The 21,282-nt window shown below is 44.4% G+C and overlaps 1 protein-coding gene across 1 annotated transcript in view; it reads right to left on the bottom strand.

Annotated features, from left to right (window-relative positions):
- Window positions 1-368: 368 nt before the first annotated feature.
- The window catches only part of ITPKB (inositol-trisphosphate 3-kinase B), a 158,559-nt gene continuing 137,645 nt past the window's right edge, over window positions 369-21,282 (bottom strand). Inside the window, exons 3-7 of the mRNA XM_044674974.1 lie at window positions 20,362-20,575; window positions 11,339-11,543; window positions 6,626-6,727; window positions 2,473-2,544; window positions 369-461 (exon numbers count right to left, since the gene is read on the bottom strand). Coding sequence (XP_044530909.1) covers window positions 369-461; window positions 2,473-2,544; window positions 6,626-6,727; window positions 11,339-11,543; window positions 20,362-20,575 — 686 coding nt within the window. The remainder of the gene's footprint in view (window positions 462-2,472; window positions 2,545-6,625; window positions 6,728-11,338; window positions 11,544-20,361; window positions 20,576-21,282) is intronic.

Here is a 21,282-nt window from a genome sequence, read left to right on the forward strand (position 1 = left end):
GGGCCAGCAGAGGAGCTGGTGTCTCCCTGTAGCCCTTTCTGGGGAGGAAGGGGAGGGAACAGATGTCTGTTTTCTAGGAGGTGTGATCTGGAGAAGTGAAAAAGAGAGACAGAGTCAGAGACAGAGAGAGAGAGAGACAGACAGAGACAGAGAGACAGACAGAGACAGAGACAGAGAGCGAGCGCCTCAGCCAAGCAGAATAAATGGTGACCTTTTAGCATCTTATCAGACGCTGTGGCTGTGGGTGATAGTGGCAGTAAAGGTCTCCTGGAACACAAAAACATTCCTGCCTGCCGGGCCCTTCTGGAGGTGGTGATGATCTGGGAAAGTCTGAATGACTCCAGTGAAAAAGAGAAGAGAGGGGCATTCTACGCCGGGCCTGGCTGCCAGGCCTGCTGAGACTGGACTTCTTTATTAACACCACTCCGAGCAGGGGCCCAAGTCTGGATCCCAAAGCCAAACTATTCACAGGGAAGCCCACAATGCTTCTGTTTCGGGCTCCCACCACCAGGTCCAAAGCCAGTGGGATGGCCAAAAGAGCGTGTCAGGCAGAGATTCAGAGGCTCATCCATGCAGAGCTGGAAGGACTCTCAATCCAACTCTCCTATCACCAAGGTAGCCTAGGTTCAAGCCTGGAACTTCTGCAGAAGACCCTGGGATGTAGTGGATAGAACACTGGACCTGGAGTCAGGAAGATCCAAGTTCAAATCCAGCCTCAGACACTTACTGTGTGACTCTGGGCAAGTCACTTCACCCTTTTTGCCTCAGTTTCCTCATCTGTAAAATGAGCCCAAGAAAGAAATGGCCCGCTACACCAGTATTCTGCCAAGAACCCTGAGATGGGTTCCTAAATAGTGGGATAGGACTTAAAAAAAATGACTAAACAAAAAAACTCACTAGGGGAGGGAGTGATGATGACTCAATTGCTGTGTTAGCCTGAGGGAATTAGAGAAGGCTTCACATCCCTCAGGGTACCAGAGGGGAGATGCCCCAAGAGAAGAGAGAATGAATCTAAGTACTCTCTACAATCAATCAATCAATCAATCAATCAACATTTATTAAGTGCCTGCTAAGGGCCAGGTACTGCCAAACACCATGGATTAAAAAAAAAAAATAAAGAGGCAAAAGACCCAGTGAAGGAAACTGAGGCCCAGGCAGATGAGGTGACTTGCAGAGACTGAATTTGAACCCAGGTCCTCTCATTCACAATGCCTTAGAGGAAAGGGTAGTGGTGTGGCTGTTGTTCTTGAGTTGGTGTCTGACTCCTCCAGAGCCCAATCGGGGGTTTCTTGGCAAAGATCCTGGAGTAATTTGCTTCTCCAGCTTATTTTATAAATGAAAAAACTGCAAAAAACAGGGTTTAGTGACTTGCCCAAAGTCACACAGCTAAGAAGTATTTGAAACCAGATTTGAACTCAGGTTGCCTTGACTCCATGCTCAGCATTCTATCCACTGCACCATCTAGAATCCTTTCGTGGTGTCTCTAATTAGGAATATAGATGAGGGCAGAGATTCCAAACTGGAGCCTCAGAACCAAGCAGGCAGGATTTAGGTTCTTTTACAATACTGCAGCCCTGGCAAGCGAACAGTATAAGAAGCAGGCTAGGCTGCCAGGTCCCTGCTTCTGTCACTATTCCTCGGCGTGAGCTTGTGTATATTGGAGGGAAGGAGGGAACACCAGGGTCCCTCGGCGCCTTGAACCTCACCCTCTGCCTGAGACTTGCCTCTTTTCTCAGAGAAGTGTCTCTTCCTCATTTTTCTAGGCACCTTGCCATCATGGGGGCTCTTCAGGCCAACTCCAGTCATTCTGGCCTCTAGTTTTTAAGAGGGCTGGAAAGCCCCTTTCCTGAGGACATGTCTGCTCTGGCAGGGGCTCCTGGGGGGAGCTAACTACTTTTCTATAAACTCAGGGGGTTCCTTCAGGATCCAAACAGCTCAGAAAATAGCTTAACCTAAGCCCCAAAGGGAAGGAGCCCAGATTTTGTGAAATAAATGCCTTGCCCACCCAAGCATTCTTTTTTTCTTTTTAAACCCTCCATCTCCGAACCAATATTGATTCAAGGCAGAAGAGCAAGTAAGAGCTAGGCAGTGAGGGTTAAGTGGCATAGCTAGAAAGTGTCTGAGGTCACATTTTAACCCAAGACCTCCATCTCGGAGCCTGGCTCTCTAGTCACTGAGTCACCCAGTTTGGCCCTCACCATACAAGCATTCTTCACAAACCCAGAAAACTAGAAAGTTTGAGAAGAAATTAAATTATTTAATTTCTTAAGTTAATACCCAGGGCCCAGCACCTTGGCATCACAGGCAAGATGGCCCTAGTATTTGATGGTTTAGTTATGGCTGTACTTAGCCTTTGAAAAAAAAAAAACAAAAACAAGCCAGCCCATCAGAAGAACAAACCAATTCATTGACTTAAGAAACACTGGTAGTTTTATCTTTTTTTATGAAAGACTGAAAGGGCACTCTACCTACCTCATGGCACTTGAAGAATGGCGAGATTTCCAGGGCGGCACGGATATCCTTCAGGCGGTCCCGGTAACAAATCTGGAAGCAGAAAGACATGCAAGTTGTCGGGTGCCCCAGGGGAGTTGGAAGAATCATGAATTTCATTGGAATCATATCATTTCAGAGTGGGAAAGGATCTTTGATTTAAGGCTGGGGGTTCTTAATCTGAGAAGAGATTCTCTGTGAATGTTTTTCAGGGGGACCATGAAAATGTATGGGGAAAGCAAGACAACCCTCTTCATTTTAAGGATTGATTTCCTTAGTAATCCTCTGTATTTTATTTCATGCATTTAAAAGCATTATTTTGAATAGAGATGAGTAGAAGTCCAGGCCATAATTCCCTAAAAGGTTCCATATCCCTGTGTCTGGTCTGAATAGTTCATTTTACAGTTGGGACAACTGAGAATCAGAGTTATTAAACAAATTTACTAGTGTCAGGCAGCTCCTGAATGACAGAAATTAGGGCCTCTGCAGAGTTTATCCCCTATTATACTACACTGAGTTATTTGCTGGGAATAGGAGAATAGCCTTGCTCCCACTAGGCCACATTTCACTTTCCACTTTTTTTCTTTTTTTAACCTTTATCTTCCATCTTAGAATGAATACTGTGTATTGACTCTACAGCAGAAAAGTGATAAGGGCTACACAAATGGGGTTAAGTGACTTACCCAGGATCGCACTGCTAGGAAGTATCTAAGGTCACATTAGAACCCAAGACCTCCAGTCTCCATACTGACTCTCCCTCCACTGAGCCACCTAGCTGCCCCCCTCCCACGGTCTACTCATTCAGGCTGCATTCATTCTGGAATGTCAGCAAGTTCCATCCAGTTCCATCTTAAAAAACCTCATTGCTGCGGTAAGTTCTTAAAGACAAAGCTCACCGCCCCCCGTTTTCAAAAGGGCAGGCAGGGATGAGTGAAGACAGGCAGAAAGAACAACACAATCCACCTCCTGACAGCAGCATCTGATTCCTGATGATTCCACGCCAGTCGCCCTCCCCGCCCCAGTCCCCCAGGAAACCCTGAGCCAAAGCAAGCTAGTCCGATGCACTCAGGACAACAGGTTCGTTGTGGGACGTTGTCACACACTCGGGCAAAGTTACTTGATGCCCATCTGTACACAGTGACGCAACTTGGCAGGGGACCTGGGGCCGGAGGCTCCGGGGAGTTTACAGAACCAAGAATAAACCTCCTTGAGTCACAGTCAGGGGGGTGGGAGCGGGGAGGGCAGGGAAAGCACCCGGCGCTCTGAGCTGGCATTGCTGAAGAGCAGAACCCCAGCAGTGTCAGAAAAGGAGTCCCTCGGCAACACAGGGTGGCCAAGAGTTAAGGAGAATTCTGCCGTCTGCCCTGGTAACAGCTGGCAGTGCCACCGCCTGCCAAGGGCTCGGGAGCAATGAGAGGACAGGGAGATTCCCGCTAGGCACCAGTGGCAGAGTTTTAGCCAGCCCCAGAACTGTGGAACCCCAGAACAACAGCTGGAAAAGGACCTCGGGGGCTGGCCAGGTGAAGAAAGAGACGGGGGGGGGGGGGGGTGTCTTGTTCAACGTCATTTGGGTAGTAATAAAATTTGAGACGGAGGTCTTGGACCACAGGGAACCCATGGTGTTCTATTGGACCGAGGGCTCGACTTGAGAGCCAAAGAGAGTCATAAAAGCATATTTGATTTATATGATTTACATGAGACTTTTAAGCACTTTCCATGCGTTATTTGGTCTTCACAATGACTCTGTGAAGAGAGGTGTCATTACTGTACCCATGTTATAGATGTGGAGGCTGGGGCGAAGAGGAATCGAGAGACTTGCCAAGGTTTAATGATCCAATATGGCGCTAGGCAGAGTCTGAACCTAGGTCTTCTGGATTCTAAGGGCAACTGCTACCCCCAGAAAGAGTTCTTCATCTTGCCTCAGTCTCTTACTCGATGAGTGGCCTTGGGCAAGTCACCGACAGAACTACTCTCAGTACTTTCCCTGTCTGTAAAATGGGGATAATAATAGCACTTACCTCACCACACTGTTTCGAGGAACAAATGAGCTCCTACATACATACACCATTGAGATCTGTATGGATGTGTGTGTATACAGATGTCTATACATAATAATGATCTATATCCATGTAGATAATGTACATGTGTGTATCAGGGCTGACATTTATAGGGTACTCAAGGTTTCCTGAGCCTATAAAAGATATACACATATATTCACGTGGATATATATGCCTATGACAAAAGATATGGAAATATGTGCACATCTAATAAAAGGTGACATTTCTACAGAACTGTATTATTTTCCAGTCACGCTCACACACACACACACACACACACACACACCCCTAGATTGACCAGAAAAACTTAAACAGGGAATCTCCCTGTCCTCTTGCTGCTCCCAAGGCTGGCTTAACCTAAGTCTTGGGCAAACTGTTGGCTCTGCCAGGATGTCACCGGGACAGGCAGCAGGATTTGCTTTAACCTCTAACTACCCTGGGCTGTCAAAGAGGAGTCCTTTTCTGACAACTCGTGGGTTGTTCAAGGAGAAATGGTTCTCTTCTTTTTTAAGGATTTCTGCCCCTATCCATGTCTCCTTTTATCCTACATGTATGTATATACAGACATAATATATGTGTTTACTCATACAATCTGTATAACTATTTACATGTCGTTTATCATATGTGTTTGCTTTTTCCTTGTTGTTCAGTTGTTTTTCAGTCATACCCAACTTTTCATAACTCCATTTTGGAGTTTTCTTGGCAAAGACACAGGAGTGGTTTGCCATTTCCTTCCCCAGCTTATTTTATAGATAAAAAAAACTGAGCAAAGAAGGTTAAATGACTTGTCTGGGATCACACAGACACTAAGTGTCTGAGGAGGGATTTGAATTCCTGGCTCCAGGCTTGGAACTCTATTCACTGTGCCATCTAGCTGCTATGTGCACACACACACACACACACACACACACACACACACACACACACATATATATGCGTATGTGTGTAAACATATATACATTATAAACACACACACACACACACACACACACACACACACATAGATTGCCCAGAAAAAACTTTAAACTTCCATGTAAATGTCACCTTTCCTCATTGTTAGTCTTGACTGAAAGTCCATCGCTCTGCCCATGACCACACAGGATGGAAATATTCACCATTATCATTATTATGCCATATCTTCTGGCCTACCCTATGATAAGGACTTCTTTTCTCCCCTGCTATCTTATCCGTCTGACTCCTGCTCCTCTTATCTAAACTTTGCATCTCCTCCAGAAACTAACACCCTTGGTGCATACAGTAGGTGCCTAATCAGTATTCAACAAATGATGAATTTATTGATTATTGAATGAATAAAAAAGCCTCCTCTCACCAGCTTTGGAATACAAACTCTCTCTGAGGTAGGAATTCTGTCTCTGTTCATATGTAGTATCCGGAACACTATGAATACCTAACAAACACTAACTTAGCTTGGGAATTAAATGTTCTGAATCTATTGGCTGTGGATTCTTATCATCTTGACTTTAGTCAAGTCATTTTCCTGAGCCTCATTTTTTTTTTGTCATTTATCACACTAGGAAGGTTAGGATAGATGATTTCCAAGGCCCTCCTAGTGCTAAAATCGATGTTCTAGAACAGTAAGAATCCCATTGAGCTTTAGGGAGAAAAATAAAGTAAGGGTAATAGATTATATCAGTACAATAATATTTGCCCAGGGCAGCTAGGGGGTACAGTAGGTAGAGCACCAGGTCTGGAGCTGGGAGGACCTGGGTTCAAATCAGGCTTAAGACATTTCCTAACTGCATTAACCTTGGGCAAATCATTTAACCCCATTTGCCTAACCCTTGCCATTTTGTCTTAGAGTTGCTCCTAAGACAGAAAGTAAGGATTGAAAAATCATCAGGTTTGCCCACTGAGAAGACCTTGTTTCATTTTCCAAGGATAAAGGCTGGGGCTGTATGCTGAATAGCTTCTGGCTGATATATCAGGCACTCTATTGGCCCAGAGACTACAAAGACAAGAACTTATACAGTTCCTGTCCTCTAGGAGCTTGTAGGAAGAGAAGGACTGTTCGGTAGACTCTGCTTTTCTGATGACCTCTCAAGAGAGATGCTACTCACCAGGATGTTACGGTTTCCCTTGGTGAATTCTCTGAAAGCTTCGGTAACTTGCTCCTTTGTTTTGGTCTTCTTGAAATCTCGGTTCACGGAGCCATCTTCCTTCTGAAAAGGAGAGCAACACACTTCCCCATTAAGAGATGAAGTCACCAGTACATCTGAGACTGCATGGCTCCTGCTTTTGTGCTGGGGCTTTGATGGGAAAGTTGGCTCCTGGATAGCCTGGGGTAACTGCTGGAAGGGAGAAAATGTCTTAGCCTGGTAGCACTGGGACTCAGGAGGTGAGGAGAAGAGGTTTCTTCTTGGGTAGGAGGGAAAGTGCTCACCTTTCATACAGACAGACAGACAGAGAAAAAGTTCAACTTAAACAGGAATTAAGGACCTGAAAACAATGGCACAATATAATCCTTTCCCTAACCAACTAGGCTCCCCGCCCCACAACCAAGCCAAGAGATCAGCTTGCCCTTAAGTCCCATGCCTCTCTGCTCACTGGGTCTCTCAGGAAGACCTCATTGGACTTTTTAACTCTTTAAATGTGAAGAGTTACAAAGGGCAGCTTCATGAGCAGCTTCTCATCTTAGCTTTCCTCACCCACCTAGGAGAGGACCATAGACTATCTGCTCTTAGCCAGGTTACTTTTGGAAGAGGAAGATAGGAAGAATGCCCATAGCTAGGGAAAAAAGTATGGGCCAAAAGGAGAATATAAGATTGGGGAGACAAATGCATAGTCTTAACCAAATTGCACCAAGGCATGCCTGTAGAGTGTGTTTCCTGGACAGTGGAGTGGAATTGTTCTCTCACTTGTGTCTGACTCTTTGTGACTCTGTGGACCCTAATGACCATGGGTTTCTCTTTTTTTAAACCCTTACCTTTTGTTTTAGAATCAATACTGTGTATCTGTTCCAAGGCAGAAGAGTGGTAAGGGCTAGTCTTAGGGGTTGTGATTTGCTCAGTGTTGCACAGCAAGAAGTGTCTAAATCCAGATTTGAATCCAGGATCTCTCATCTCCAGGCCTGGCTCTCCATCGGCTGAGCCACCCAGCTGTCCCCTCCATGGGCTTTTCTTGACAAAGACACAGGAGTGGCTTGCCATTTCCTTCTCCAGTGGATTAAGGCAAATAGATATCAAGGGCCCTGCCCAGGGTCTGAAGCTAGATTTGAACTCAGGTCTTCCTGACTTAGGGCCCAGAGCTCTATTCATTGAGCTACCTAACTGCCTCCATGGAGTAGAGAGGGAGCCCTAAGTATAAACAGTTTGTTTTTCTCTAAACCAGTGTGATTCTGGCATGGAGGAAGATCCCATCTGTTCCCACAACAGGACAATGGACAGGGACCGGAAGAACATCCTGTCCAGAGGGGAAGGTAAAGGAAGAAGGTAATTTGTTTGGAAAAGACAAAAGGAAAGAAAGGAAGATGAAAAAAGGAGGCAGAGTGGGACAAAAATATAATTCTCATCCTGTCCAAAGGTTTAAAAAAAAAAAAAAAAAAAGATTAGTTCAAGGAGGCTAAAGAGCTGCTGGGAAGGAAAGGTAAATATATTACTTAGTAAAACTTTCAGAAAGTCACTGTGTTTCGGGGCCAGAAGAACAACTGGGGAAGCACCACACATTCGGTCTCTTAGGACAATTAGCTACACTAGGATGCAGGTTTAGATGCTGCCTGAAAATCAGATACTGTAGCTGAACATAGCACAAACAGTGTGATACCACTTGCTGGCAGCATCTTATTTATAAATGCATCACAAATCCTGCATCAACTAAAATCTTGAACTCAAAATCAAAACTTCAAATGAAGCTCTGCAGGGAAAAGATGGAATTAACAATAAAGGACAGAATGGGGCACAGAGGGACGAAGTACTCCCCTCCTCTGGAAGTCTCTGAAAAGAGGCCAGAGGGATTAGGGATGGATCCCATCTGAGACAAGAGGTCAGACGGGTTGATCTCAAGGAGACCATGTGCACATCTGGCCCCAACCTGCTCTCTGCTGTGTGTGATGACCTGCCCTGGTGTGTGATGGGTGCAGCTGAAAGGTCAGCTGGGAACATCTGTATGAACAAAGAAAAGAGTGGTCATGTCTCTACTGGAGTAGTACGCCTCCTTCCACACTCCGTTTCAGATGAAACCAGAGAAGAGACCTTTGTCTGACCCAAAAAGGAAAATAAAGAGGAATTGAGGGAGCTCTGTTGGATGGGGAATAAATAGGACTTGACAGGCCACCAGCTGACCGAAGGACTTAGCCTTTCCAATCCTCATTAGTGACACTGGGCAACTGTGCTTCTAAAAGAAAGATCTCTTGATTTCTCTCCCATCCACTCTCTTCCTCCTCCTTCCCTATGTGTTTCTGCTCCCACCGTCCCCCATCCCTTCTCTGAGAACCCTCTCTGAACGTCCAAGTGACCTCTTCCCACCTGAGTTTCTCCCAGTGCTTTGTCTGAATGTCTCTTCCCTCCTTCTCCATTCTATCATATTATTTCTGGCCTTATCTCCTTATCTCCCCATCCTCAATGGGATTCAGAGCTTCGATATTCGACTGTGCCTAGGACAAGTCAGAAAGACAGCTAGGTGCTGCAGAAGCTATAACATTGGTCTTAGGAGTCAGGAAGAACAAAGTTTAAATCTAGCCTCAGACACTTAGCAGCTTTATGACCCTAAACAAGTGGCTTAATCCTTTTTACCCAGTTTCCCCATTTGTAAAATGAAGATAATTATAGCCAAAGTGGGGCAGCTAGGTGAAACAATGAAAAGAGTGCTGGACCTGGAGTCAGGAAGACTCATCTTCCTGAGTTCAAATCTGGCCTCAGACACTTACTAGCTGTGTGATCCTTAGCAAGTCATTCTATTCTGCCTCAGTTTCTCATCTGTAAAATGGGTCAAAGAAGGAAACAGCAAACCATTCTCAACATCTTTGTCAAGAAAATCCACAAAGAGTCAGACATGAATGAAACAACTCAAAAACAACATCAACAATTTTCTAGGACTGTTGTGAGGATCAAGTGAGTTAATATATATTTGCAAACCTCAAAGCTCTATTTTTTAGGCTGTGCAGTAGTAGCTTTGGGCCTGGTGTCAGGAAAACATGAGTTCAAATTCAACTTTAGGCATTAGCTGTGTGAGTCTGGACCAGTCACCTACACTGTCTGCCTCAGTTTCCTCATTTATAAAATGGAGATATTCATAGCACCTACTTCCTAGGGTAGTTGTGAGGATCAAATGAGATATTACTGTAAAAAAAAAAAACTTTCTAAACCATCACACACTACGTAAATGTTGGCTATTTTTATAGGTCCCAAACCTCTGATATCATTGGAATAGAAACCTCCCAGAGAAGGGAACTCCTTCTACCAAAAGAGATTCTTACCTTCTCTATTACTCAGAATTTTAGAGCTAACTGGAGCAGCTCTAAGTGACTTGCCCAGGATCATACAACCAGTGGGTGACTCAGACCCTGGTCTTCCCAGTTTCAAGGCTAATGTTCTAACCACCATGACATACCAGAATGAGTACTTATTCTCAGGGTCTGTTGACCCTAGGTTATTTATTTGCTTTTTAATGGAAGACCAACCCTGCTCTCTGACTGTGCAGGCTCTTCCTTGAGAGGGAATTGGTTCTGCCCTGGGTGGCAATGCGTAGGCTGCCTGCTCAATGCTGAGTAAACAGTCCCTGGCTTCCTGGATGCCTAGAGAAAGAAGTGAATGTGCCCACTCCCTACCGCCTCCTCTCACCCATCCTCCTCTCACAATGGCTGAAGTTTCAGGGAATTAGCTAACCATGCCTCTGTGCAGCTGGGCTCCCCCTTCTAGGGCCATGCCAGTTTTCTGGCTGCCCTTTGGTGGGAAGACTAGTTCTTTCCCTTAAGGGGATGAAACCTGTTTTCTCAGCTGATCTTCTACCAAGACTTCTGCTGTATGGGTGATCCAGTACCTGACACCATAAAGAGGTGATGTGGTATACCAGATAGCGTGCTAGACTTGAAATGAGGAGAACCCGAGTTCAAATCCCACCTCAGACATTAGCCATGTGAGTCTGATTAAGTTGCCTGACCTCTCTATTCCTCAGTTTCCTCAACTATTAATAGGAGGGGGTTGTTTGATGGTTTTCTAGCTCTAAGTCTGATTTTATGCCCTGATCAGAGGCTCAGATTGCTGATTTCACTAACTAAAAACTGAAAGTCATTCTCCAAGGGGCAGACCAAGTTTGGCTGTTTCCAGCAGGATGTTTGCTTGCACCTATAGCATCTCAGTCCTATACATGGGGGAAAGGAAATAGTCCTGAATCCTATTGTCATTTTTATTATATTAACTCATCCTGCCCATGAGCAATTTAGTGTTTTTCCAAATATTTAGGTCTATTTTTATTTGTGTGAAAACTGCTTTGTAGTTGTATTCATATAATTCCTGAATTTGTCTTGGCAAGTAGAGTTCCAGATATTTTATATTGTCCAGAGTTATTTTAAGTGGAGTTTCTCTTTCTAACTCTTGCTGCTGGGTTTTGTTGAAAAAATATAGGAATGCTGATGATTTATATGGGTTTATTTTATACCCTGCAACTTTAATAGCCTTGTATTCTAGAGGAAAGCCATGACTTACTCTGGAAGGGATCTAAAGGGTGGACTAGTACAGGCTGAGGTCCATGTGGCTCCCACTGTATTATGAACAGCAGGGCTGCCACAGCTCACTTCTGAATGGTTTCACCTCCCCAGACCCCAATTCCCTCTTTACCTTAATGCCCTCGATCCTGAATCCAAGAGTAGCTGTTGAACTGATGGTTTCTCTCCACTGCATGTACCGGGGCTTGGTTACTGCTCTCTGAGTGTTCTCTTCTTCTGTTGGGGCATCAGGGTCCACTTCAATCATCTTCTGGTACATGTCCTTCCGAAGACTGGGCTTCTTCCTAGCTTTGGTGAGCTCCTCCTCCAGATAGGTCCTGCATGGGCCACAAAGCTGCATCAGGGTTCTCTGTTTCATTGGCCTATTGCCATTTAGGGTATGCATCCCACTCCCATTGGGCCCCAGTTATCTGAATGTGTGTAGCAAGATGGCATGGTGGACAGAGTACCAGGTCTGGAGTCAGGAAGACTCATCTTCCTGAGTTCAAATCCAGGCTCAGATACTTAGTAGCTATGTGATCCTGGATAAGTCACTTAATTTTGTTTACCTCAATTTCCTTTTCTATAAAATGAGCTGGAGAAGGAAGTGATAAATTACTCTAGTATCTTTGCCAAGAAAACCCCAAATGAGGTCACAAAGAGTCAGACATGACTGTAAAAGAACTATCTGAATACAGAGGACTTAACCAACAAGAATAGCAACAAAAGGGGGCAGCTGGGTAGCTCAGTGGATTGAGAGCCAGGCCTAGAGACGGGAGGTCCTAGGTTCAAATCTGGCCTCAGATACTTCCCAGCTGTGTGACCCTGGGCAAGTCACTTGACCCCCATTGCCTACCCTTACCACTCTACTGCTTTGGAGCCAATATACAGTATTGACTCCAAGATGGAAGGTAAGGGTTTAAAAAAAAAAAAAAAGAAAGAAAGAAAGAAAGAAAGAAAAAAAAAAAGAATAGCAACAAAGGGTGGCAAGCAAGGGAAGCAGGATGTGATTTCTTAGCACCTTCATTTTACTGGATGGTTGGTGCAGTTGTAGGAATTTATCTGAAGTCACCTAGTCAATTAAGTAGTAGGGTAAATAAATACTCTAGGTCCTAAGTGTTATGGGTCTATATCTATAAAGGCCATTTTCTGAAGATGCCATAGGCCATAGACCAGAGGATCATAGATTTTGATCTGGAAGGAACATTAGATATACCCCCAGTCCAGAAGTTCTTAATCTTTTGTGTATCATGGATCCTTTTTGGCATTTTAGCAAAGCCTATGGACCAAGCCTTCTCAGAATAACATTTTTAAATGCACAAAATAAAAAGTATACAGGATTAAAAAAGAAACCAATTATACTGAAATAAAAATAATTTTCTTTCCATCCAAGATCATGAAATCTACCCACAACTGGTCCATGGACCTCAGGTTAAGAACCCTTAATCTAGTCCAATCCCTCCATTTTACAGATGATAGAGTTGAGGTCCAGAGAGGGGAACAATTTGCTCCCAGTACTACTGAGCTTTTTGGCAGATCCAGGATTTAACCCCACTTCCTCTGACCTCAAATCCAGCATTCTTTCCACTGTATTAGAAGTGGGGAGAAAAGGAAATAGTTTCCAATTTGGGAAGCTTCACCTATGAACCACTAAGGAGAGATAGATGCCCAGGGCTGGAATCCCACACTTAAAGTTCTCTCCAGAGGGGGCAAAACAGCTATGGCCTTTTTCTTCTTTATATTCCAATGCCTAACACATCACTTTAGATCCAGTAGTTATCTAGTGGATATTTGAAAGGAATTGACTAAAATGGTAGCCAACTGAGAAGAAAAAGGCTACAGATCAGGACCAAGTCTACTCTGCACAGCAGAAAGCAAGAGGCCCCTCAAGAGCTGGGGTTGGGGGGAAGGATCCAACAATATGACCAGAAACCCCAGTGAAGAAAGAGAAGCCAGAGCATATGTTCTTTCTGATTCCATTGCAAGGAACCATCCCATGAGTGTCTCAGTTGCTGCCCAAATTCCTACAGTAATTTAATACTATTTTTATCATAGATCAGTCCATGCCTCCCCCCCCCAACCACCACCCTCTATCCACCAGATAGTGGTTTAGATTTCACTGTAGGGTCTGAAAGAAATAATAAGACAGCTTCAGAATTTGTATCCCCATAACAAGCAATCAACAGGTATTTATCATGTGTAAAGCACCTCTACTAAGTGCTAGATATAACAAAAGATAAAATAGAGGAATGGGGAACAGTTCTGGCCCTCAAGGAGCTCACGATCTAGCAAGGAGACAACATGTACCTATATAGGCATGTACAAAACAGATATGATATAATCTGGGGGGAGGTATGAAGAGCTGAAGAATCAGAGGTTTCATGTAGAAAGAGGTCACTTGAGTTTAGAGGTTCTAAGAAGAGGAGGGAAGGAGGGAAGATGGTCCAGGCTGTGATCTTGGAATGCATTTCCAGGCTGGAAAGGGGCCAGAAGATGTAGAACTGTAAGGAGGCAAATGGTCGGTTCAGAAGGACCATAACACACCTGAAGGGGATTACAAGGTAATGGGACTGGAGGGATGAGTTGCAGCCAGTTTGCAAAGAGTCTAGAATGAGTACAAAAGTTCGAGTAATAAATTAAATGTCTCACAAATGGATTCAGTCTTTTTCCCATTCCCCCAACAATGTGGGTTGGTTTGGTGATGTTGTAGGAGCACAATAGCCTGCTTTGGTCCTCATTTGTCCCAATAAAGGCCCAGGGCTACTAGCGGAATGTCCTACAAACTTGCATGCAGGAAGGTAGATCCTTTCCCTGTTGGCTGCCCTGAGATACAGACCCATGAGGGGAGGTGACTTCAGGAGGACCCAGGCACAACCTGCTGCCATCCCTTATATTCTGCCTGCTCGATCTCTCTCTTTAAACTCCCCCAGCCTGCTTCCAAAATTACCCAAAGGAGCATGTGACAAAACAGAAATGAACAATGTCAGTGCCATTACAGGGAAGTCATCTTCCTCCGGCCACTCTGCGTAGGTGGAAGCTGCCCACACAGGCGGTCTATTTCAGGCAAGAGGCCTAGCCTCTTCCTTCTCCTGGGCCTACCTCCCCCTCCCAAATTCTCTCTTCCTCTCTCTATCTCATGCTCCCTCATTTTCCATCCTTCCTGCCCACCCCAACTCCCTACCCAACCTTCTTTGGGCTGACCATTCTTTTTCAGGGTTCTTTTTTAGAATGCTAACCACCCAGTCCAAGTGGTGCTTTGCCTGAGTCAAGATATATCATTGGACCAACTGAAATCCAAATGGAAGGGAAAGAGGGAAACAAAAACCAGAAAATATTGGAAACCTACTTAAAAAAAAAGAAAAAATCTCCTACTTAACATCTTGTCCCGCTTATATCTTCTCAGATGTGCTAAAGACAGCCAAAACATCTTTTCTCTTTCTTAGCCATTCAGTCTTCCTAACACACACAGCTGTGTATCCATTCAAAGCTGGACTTTGTCCAAGTCAGGCTATACCATTTTGCCAACTGGTATCACAACTCATATGAAAGGAAAGGGGATTTTTAAAAACCCAACGTGAATCATACTTTAAAAACAGAAAAACTCCTAAATCTTCCAAAGCGTGCTGAAGATTGCCAAGATATTTCTCATCCATTCAATCCTTCAAACACACAGGTACCATTTTTGCAATCAAGGATACCTCAGTAAAGTGTGCTAGGCAGGATGCTTTTGCACTAAGTTGCTTTGATGTCATTTTTGACTCACCAAATATCTACCAATTTTTAAACAGATGACCTGGGATTTTAACCTTCTGATGTGAATGAGATGGCACCTTACTGGGAAAGAGAAATCTCCTCATCCCTTCATTAGACATCTCCTGGAAGGGGGAGAAATTAGACTCCAAGGGACTAGAGGGTCGGAGATTAGACTTCTGCAAAACACCTTCTATGTGGTTTCTTAAACAGGAACCAGGTTCTAAGGTCAAATCCCTTTTCTACTTGTATCTTCTCCAGACTCACACAAAAAGGGCTGCCAGACAAGAGATGGAATTTGAAGCTAAATTGAATGAAATACCACCCCCAAAGGGTCATACATTGGATAGAGAGGAATATGAGAGATAAATAAGAGCTGAGAGAAATAAGAACCCAAGTGAAGGAGCCCACTGTTTTCTCTGAAGTCCCCTCCAGGGAAATGCTTGGGTACCAAGGCTAGGAGTACTCTATAGGATAGCCTATTTCCCTCTTTATTTTTTGTCTGTGTCCTAAAATTATCAAAATCTCAGAAGGATCAGAATTATAACCCAAAAGACAACAGAAAGACACATAGTGGTTAAAAGAACACTACAGCTTAACACCAGTGATGACTTGTCTAAGAAGTGGTATTGAAGACATCGAAGGCTTATATGATTAGAAGAGGAGACCAGCCAGTTATGTAGTATGAGGGACAATAGATAGACAACTATAGATAGACACTGCCCTTAGCACCCTTGAGATATCAAGTACTTGTGGACTGATTGATTGAGCTAGCACAAGAGAGCCAACAAGGTGCCATGGTCTAATGCAGTGGTTTCCAAACTTTTTTGGCTTACCACCCCCTTTCCAGAAAAAATATTACTTAGCCCCCTGGAAATTAATTTTTTTTAATTTTAATAGCAAATAATAGGAAAGAGTAAATGCACCTGTGGCCATCACCACTCTCCTGGATCGCTGCAGTACCCACCAGGGGGCGGTGGCACCCACTCTGGGAATCACTGGTCTAATGGATAAAGAACTAGCCTTGAAGCTGAAAATAATAGAGGCCTCCCAAAATGTCCTGTGTGTACTTTATGACAGATTTATGGAAAGTCAGGGACAAGAATGCTACTGCATGAGAGGGATGAGAAAGATACTGGGATTGGGGGTCAGTGGAAGTCTGGGAGTCACTTACCTATCTTTTCCTTCTTCCTTGCCTTTCTCCTTTCCTAACAACACCTTAGGCCTGGCAGTGGGCCCCCCCTGGATGTTTTTGAGACTGGCTGAAAACTCTCCAAACTAAGGAATTTGAAGCTTCCTTCCTACCAGGGCACTGTACCTCACTGAGGAAGATTGTTTTGGACAGAGGGGAGAAGGCAACAGCTTCATCAGCCCTGAGTCAGGACCCCTCTGCCTTCTCTCCAGTGACTTAAAGGGGAGGGAAGAATGACATTTTAGCACCTACTTGGTGCTCAAGGCCAGGAGTCTAGGCTAAAGCAGGTCACCTCTCAGGCAAGCCAATTTTCAAGAAATTATCAGCCATGATCTCTCCAAACAAGGATGTGCTTTTTTGGGCAAGGCTCTGGTAAGCACCAGTTGGAATATTTTCCATTTGTTTGCGGCTGCAACCTGAACTCCACTTCCCTCCAGGCAGGACGAGTTCTGTTGCAGTGTTTTGGTTGGAATAAAGGTCCCCTGCTTCCCCCTTGGAGACGCTACTGTCCCCAAGGAGGGTCTTTCAGAGGTAGAAATAAAATTTGGTAGTTAAAGTAAGGAATTGTCTGATGGAGGGATTAAGCCTACAGTTCCCACCCTATTTATTCCCTTTGGTTCAAGGAGAAAGGATGAGATGGGAAATACAAACAGGTTTCATTTCCTGTATTCCTCCTTTCATCCACAGCTCCCTACCCTTTCCCCCTTAACCTTACTAGACTATACCAAAGAAATACAAAACACTATAACATAACAGCACCTCCTGTGAATATAAGTTCACAGAGTAGGAAGAAGAGGGAAAAGTGGTCAGGCTTTAGTGCCAATCTCCATTGGGCCCTTTTCCTTCAAGGATGGTCTGTCAGCCATGACATCCCTATCTCTATCCTCTCTCTTTTCCCATAAGAATTTGAAGCAGCATGTAAAACCCAGTGGAATTGTGCATCGGCTATGGGAGGGGGTGAGGAGAGGGGAGGGATAGAACATGAATTTTGTAACCATGGAAAAATATTCTAAATTAATTAATTAAATAAAAATTTCAGTTGTTTTAAAAAAAAAGAATTTGAAGCAGGTCAAATCAACTAGAGAAAACAAATGTTTGTCCTGTGCTCTGACCCTACCCCTACCCACTCACATCCCCAAACCATTCAGAGCCAGCAGAAGAGCCCAAACCCTTTGTTTGATCCAGCCCATCTGATCCTTGTTACCCATCTGGGACATGCCCAGGCTGAGACTGGTGAAATGGCCATGTGCAACCAGCGTGACCTCAACCCAATGATGGGAGCCTATCGGGCACTGTCAGAGCAAACTGAATTGCTTAGTGATACAAGCAGCCCACAGGAGAGGCATTCGGGGAGGGAAGAGGATCTTGATGGTAACTGGGCAGAAAGGAAAGGGCTGAAACTTCTCATGGGAACTTGCCAGTGCTGTCCATTCTAAAGACCCATTTTATTCTCTTCTCTTCCTTTCTACCTACTAATAAGGATAGGAGCTAGTCCTGTGATTACTTGTATTCTCAGGGCTTCATACATCATGGGCACTTAATAGGGCAGCTAGGTAGTATGGTGGATAGAGTGCCAGGCCTGGAGTCAGGAACACTCATCTTCCTGAGTTCAAATCTGGCCTCAGACACTTACTAGCTGTGTGACCCTAAGCAAGTCACTTAACCCTATTTGCCTCAGTTTCCTCATCTATAAAATAAGCTGGAGAAGGAAATGGCAAATCACTCCAGTATCTTTGCCAAGAAAACCCTAGATGGAGTCACAGACAATCAGACACTACTAAAAGCACTGAACAACACAACAGGCACTTCAGAAGAACATGGTGATTAATTGATTCATTGGTATGTAAGGAAACTCCCTCTACCAGTGCAGGGAAGCATCTTTTCTAAAATTTTGAGTCTTAGAGATTATTGTCTAGAACACCGAGAGATTAAGGGGACTTACCAGAGTCACACAGACAGTCTATACTGGAAGCTAAACTTGAACTTGGGTTTTGGCATCAAGGTGAACTGTCTATGCACTAGGGCCATACTGTATCTGCCCTTCTGCCCTTACCACTCCCTTCTCTCTCTCTCTCTCTCTCTCTCTCTCTCTCTCTCTCTCTCTCTCTCTCTCTCTCTCTCTCTCTCTTAATATCTCTTCCCTCCTTCCTCTCTCCTCTCTTTTTTCTGTCTCTCTTCCCTCCCTCTCTTCTTCTCTCTTTATCTCTCCCCCTTTCTTTTTATTTTCTTTCTACCTTCTCTCTGTCTTTCTCCCTCTCTCTTCCCTCATTCCTTGTCTCTCCTCTTTTTTCTGTCTCTCTCTTCCTTCCCTCCCTTTTCTCTCTTGCCCCCTTTCTTTTTCGTTTCTTTCTGTTTTCTCTGTCCTTTCTCTCTCTCTCTCTCTCTCTCTCTCTCTCTCTCTCTCTCTCTCTCTCTCTCTCTCTNTCTCTCTCTCTCTCTCTCTCTCTCTCTCTCTCTCTCTCTCTCTCTCTGTCTCTTTCTCTGTCTCTCTGTCTCTCTGTCTCTCTGTCTCTCTGTCTCTCTCTCTCTCTTTCTCTCTCTCTCTCTCACACACACACACACACACACACGCACGCACGCACACAAAATGTTAAAAATATCCCTGTCATATGTATGGTACTTCCCAGTTTGCAAAGTGCTTGCTCAATCCAAAGCCCCTTTTAGGCAGGACATAGAAGACAGTGGAAAGAGTGTGGATGAGGAGTGAGGAGGATCTGTGTTCGTATCTCCCCTCTGAACTTACCAGATGTGTGACCATGACTTTCTCTTGAGTCTCCATTTCACCTAACACAGGTTTTATAACAATCAAATGAGGTCATGAAGACAAAGGTATTTTGTAAATGGGAAAGTGCTATATGCCAGCTATGACCATTATGGTCATTGGTGAGTCTGCCATTTTCCCCCCTTCTGTCCTTCTATACCTCTGACCAACCAGTAAGGCCCCCATTACTTAGCATTACTGATGGCTGATGGTTCCTAGCGCAATGTTGTTGGTCTCTGGGTAGCAGGAATGCAACAGTGAATAAGGTTCCCACTATCAGCTCTTGGTCATCTGTTAGTAATTTAGGGATAGTGTTAATTGTCCAAATGCCACAGAGGATGGAATGCTTTGTGAATTATGCAAGACCACACAAAACCATCTACTCCTTTTCCATCTTCCAGCTGAGCTGGAGGTCATGGGTCCAGGCCTAACATAAATGGATGTCTCTCTGATTCCTAGTGTGTATCTCTGTGTCCTTAAGTTAAATCTAAACATGTTTTTAAATGAGCAATTATTTGTATCACCTACTCCTTCCCTCTCCTTTATTACTAATGGAAATACCTGAGGGCTAGATGTATTTATAGCTTCCTGGTTATCATTCTGTTCTAAGCAAGTCATCATCTTGCTTGATTCCTAATTACCCCCCTTCCAAGCCCATGCATGCAACAAGCCTTCTTACTCTTTCTCTGTTCCCCAAGGAACTAAGTTATAAAAGAGAGTACCTGACAACCAAACAACTGTCTGGAAGTCATCCCTCCAGGCTACCTCGCAGATGGAGGTCCCACTTTAATCTGAAGTGACCCTGGAAAAGCCTGGACAAGTCCCAGGTCATCCATGGTGGGCTATAAAATATATAGAGATGCAGCTAGGTGGCACAGTGAATAGAGCACCAGGCCTGGAGTCAGGTGGACCTAGGTTTAAATCTGATTTCAGATACTTCCCAGTTGCGTGACCCTGGGCAAGTCACTTGACCCTGACTGCCAAGTCCTTGTTGTTCTGTCTAGAATTATTACTAAGACAGAAGGTAATGGTTTAAAAAAAAAAAGGGAAGGGAGGGGAAATGAAGGGAAGGGGAAGAAATGAAAGGGAATGGGAAGGGAAGAGAGGGGAAGGAAGGGAGGGAAAGAAAGGAGAGAGAAGGGAGGGGAGGGAAGAGAGAGGGAGGAGAAGAAAGATGCATAGGGATGGTCTAACCTGGGGATTCCAGTCTAAAACAGCCTTTCCATTATCTCTACTAATTTTGAATAAATATGAACTTCGATACTATCCCTGGAAAAATGCTTTAGTCTCTTGAGATGTCTAGAAACTAGAAACACTCCCTCATCTCCCAATCACTCCCATGGACACGCTGGTCTTTAGAGGTTCTCCTTCAAGTGTCAGTTTTCTCAAAAAGCCCTTCTTTGTCTCTGAGATCCCATCTCAGAGCAAGCAAAAATGCATCAGTTTGGCTCACCTGACTCCCATCTTGCAGTCCATCACACAGGGAGAGTCAAAGTCAGCCAGCAAGTCCTCCATCTGGTTGTACCGCTCTCCATCCTTTACTACATCCCCATGATAGGCAGGGACAAAAGGTTTCAGAACATCCGTCATAAGGCGATCAAGACAGCGTTGCTCTGATTCACAGTGTTTCTTCAAGATCCTGCCATTGGCTGCTGCTTTGAAACTCCCTGCATTGCAAGGGACAAGAGGGGAAAAGAGTTTGGTCCCCAAGTATTTGCTAGAACGTAAGCCCCATAAAGGTATTGGTAGAAGTTGTGTCTTACCTAATTTTTATTTTTATTTTTTGGTCTTACCCAAACTTTGTCTTGCATCCAGGACCTACGGTAGTGCTCTGCAAATAGCAAGAGCTGGATGAAAATGGAATGAATTGAACTGGCAAGATTTTACATTCCAGGCTTCTGAGGGAAATTCTCCAACTCACTCACCCCAGATGTGTTCTTCACATGCACCCTGAAGGCCCAGTTCTTTCCACAGACCCATAAACAACTCAACAGCTGCTTAGGCAGTTGCTAAAGATACGGTCAGAAGGTTCAACAGAGTCCTCTGCTGCCCCATTCGCAAACTTTACAAAGGAGGAACCAGGTCGCCATATTCAACAGCCTTCTCTGGTCTCCTCAGTGGGGGGAAGTAACACCACTGAAAGCTAATCCCTGTGCTTTCCTGCCTCTTATTCACTAGAGAACAGAAAGGCAGAGCTGGGGGAAAATGGATATATGCCTGTGATATACTAGCCCAGGAGTTCACAACCTCATTTATGGATAGAGATTGTTGACTGTGTCCTTCTCCATGAACTTAGATGATTAAGAAAAAAAATTATAACTTTTCAATAACCTTTGGTTTTCTTTACAATCCCATATATCTTACTTTTTGCATT

Source organism: Gracilinanus agilis, chromosome 4 (genome assembly GCF_016433145.1).
Source record: "Gracilinanus agilis isolate LMUSP501 chromosome 4, AgileGrace, whole genome shotgun sequence".
In the NCBI taxonomy this organism is placed as follows: Eukaryota; Metazoa; Chordata; class Mammalia; order Didelphimorphia; family Didelphidae; genus Gracilinanus; species Gracilinanus agilis.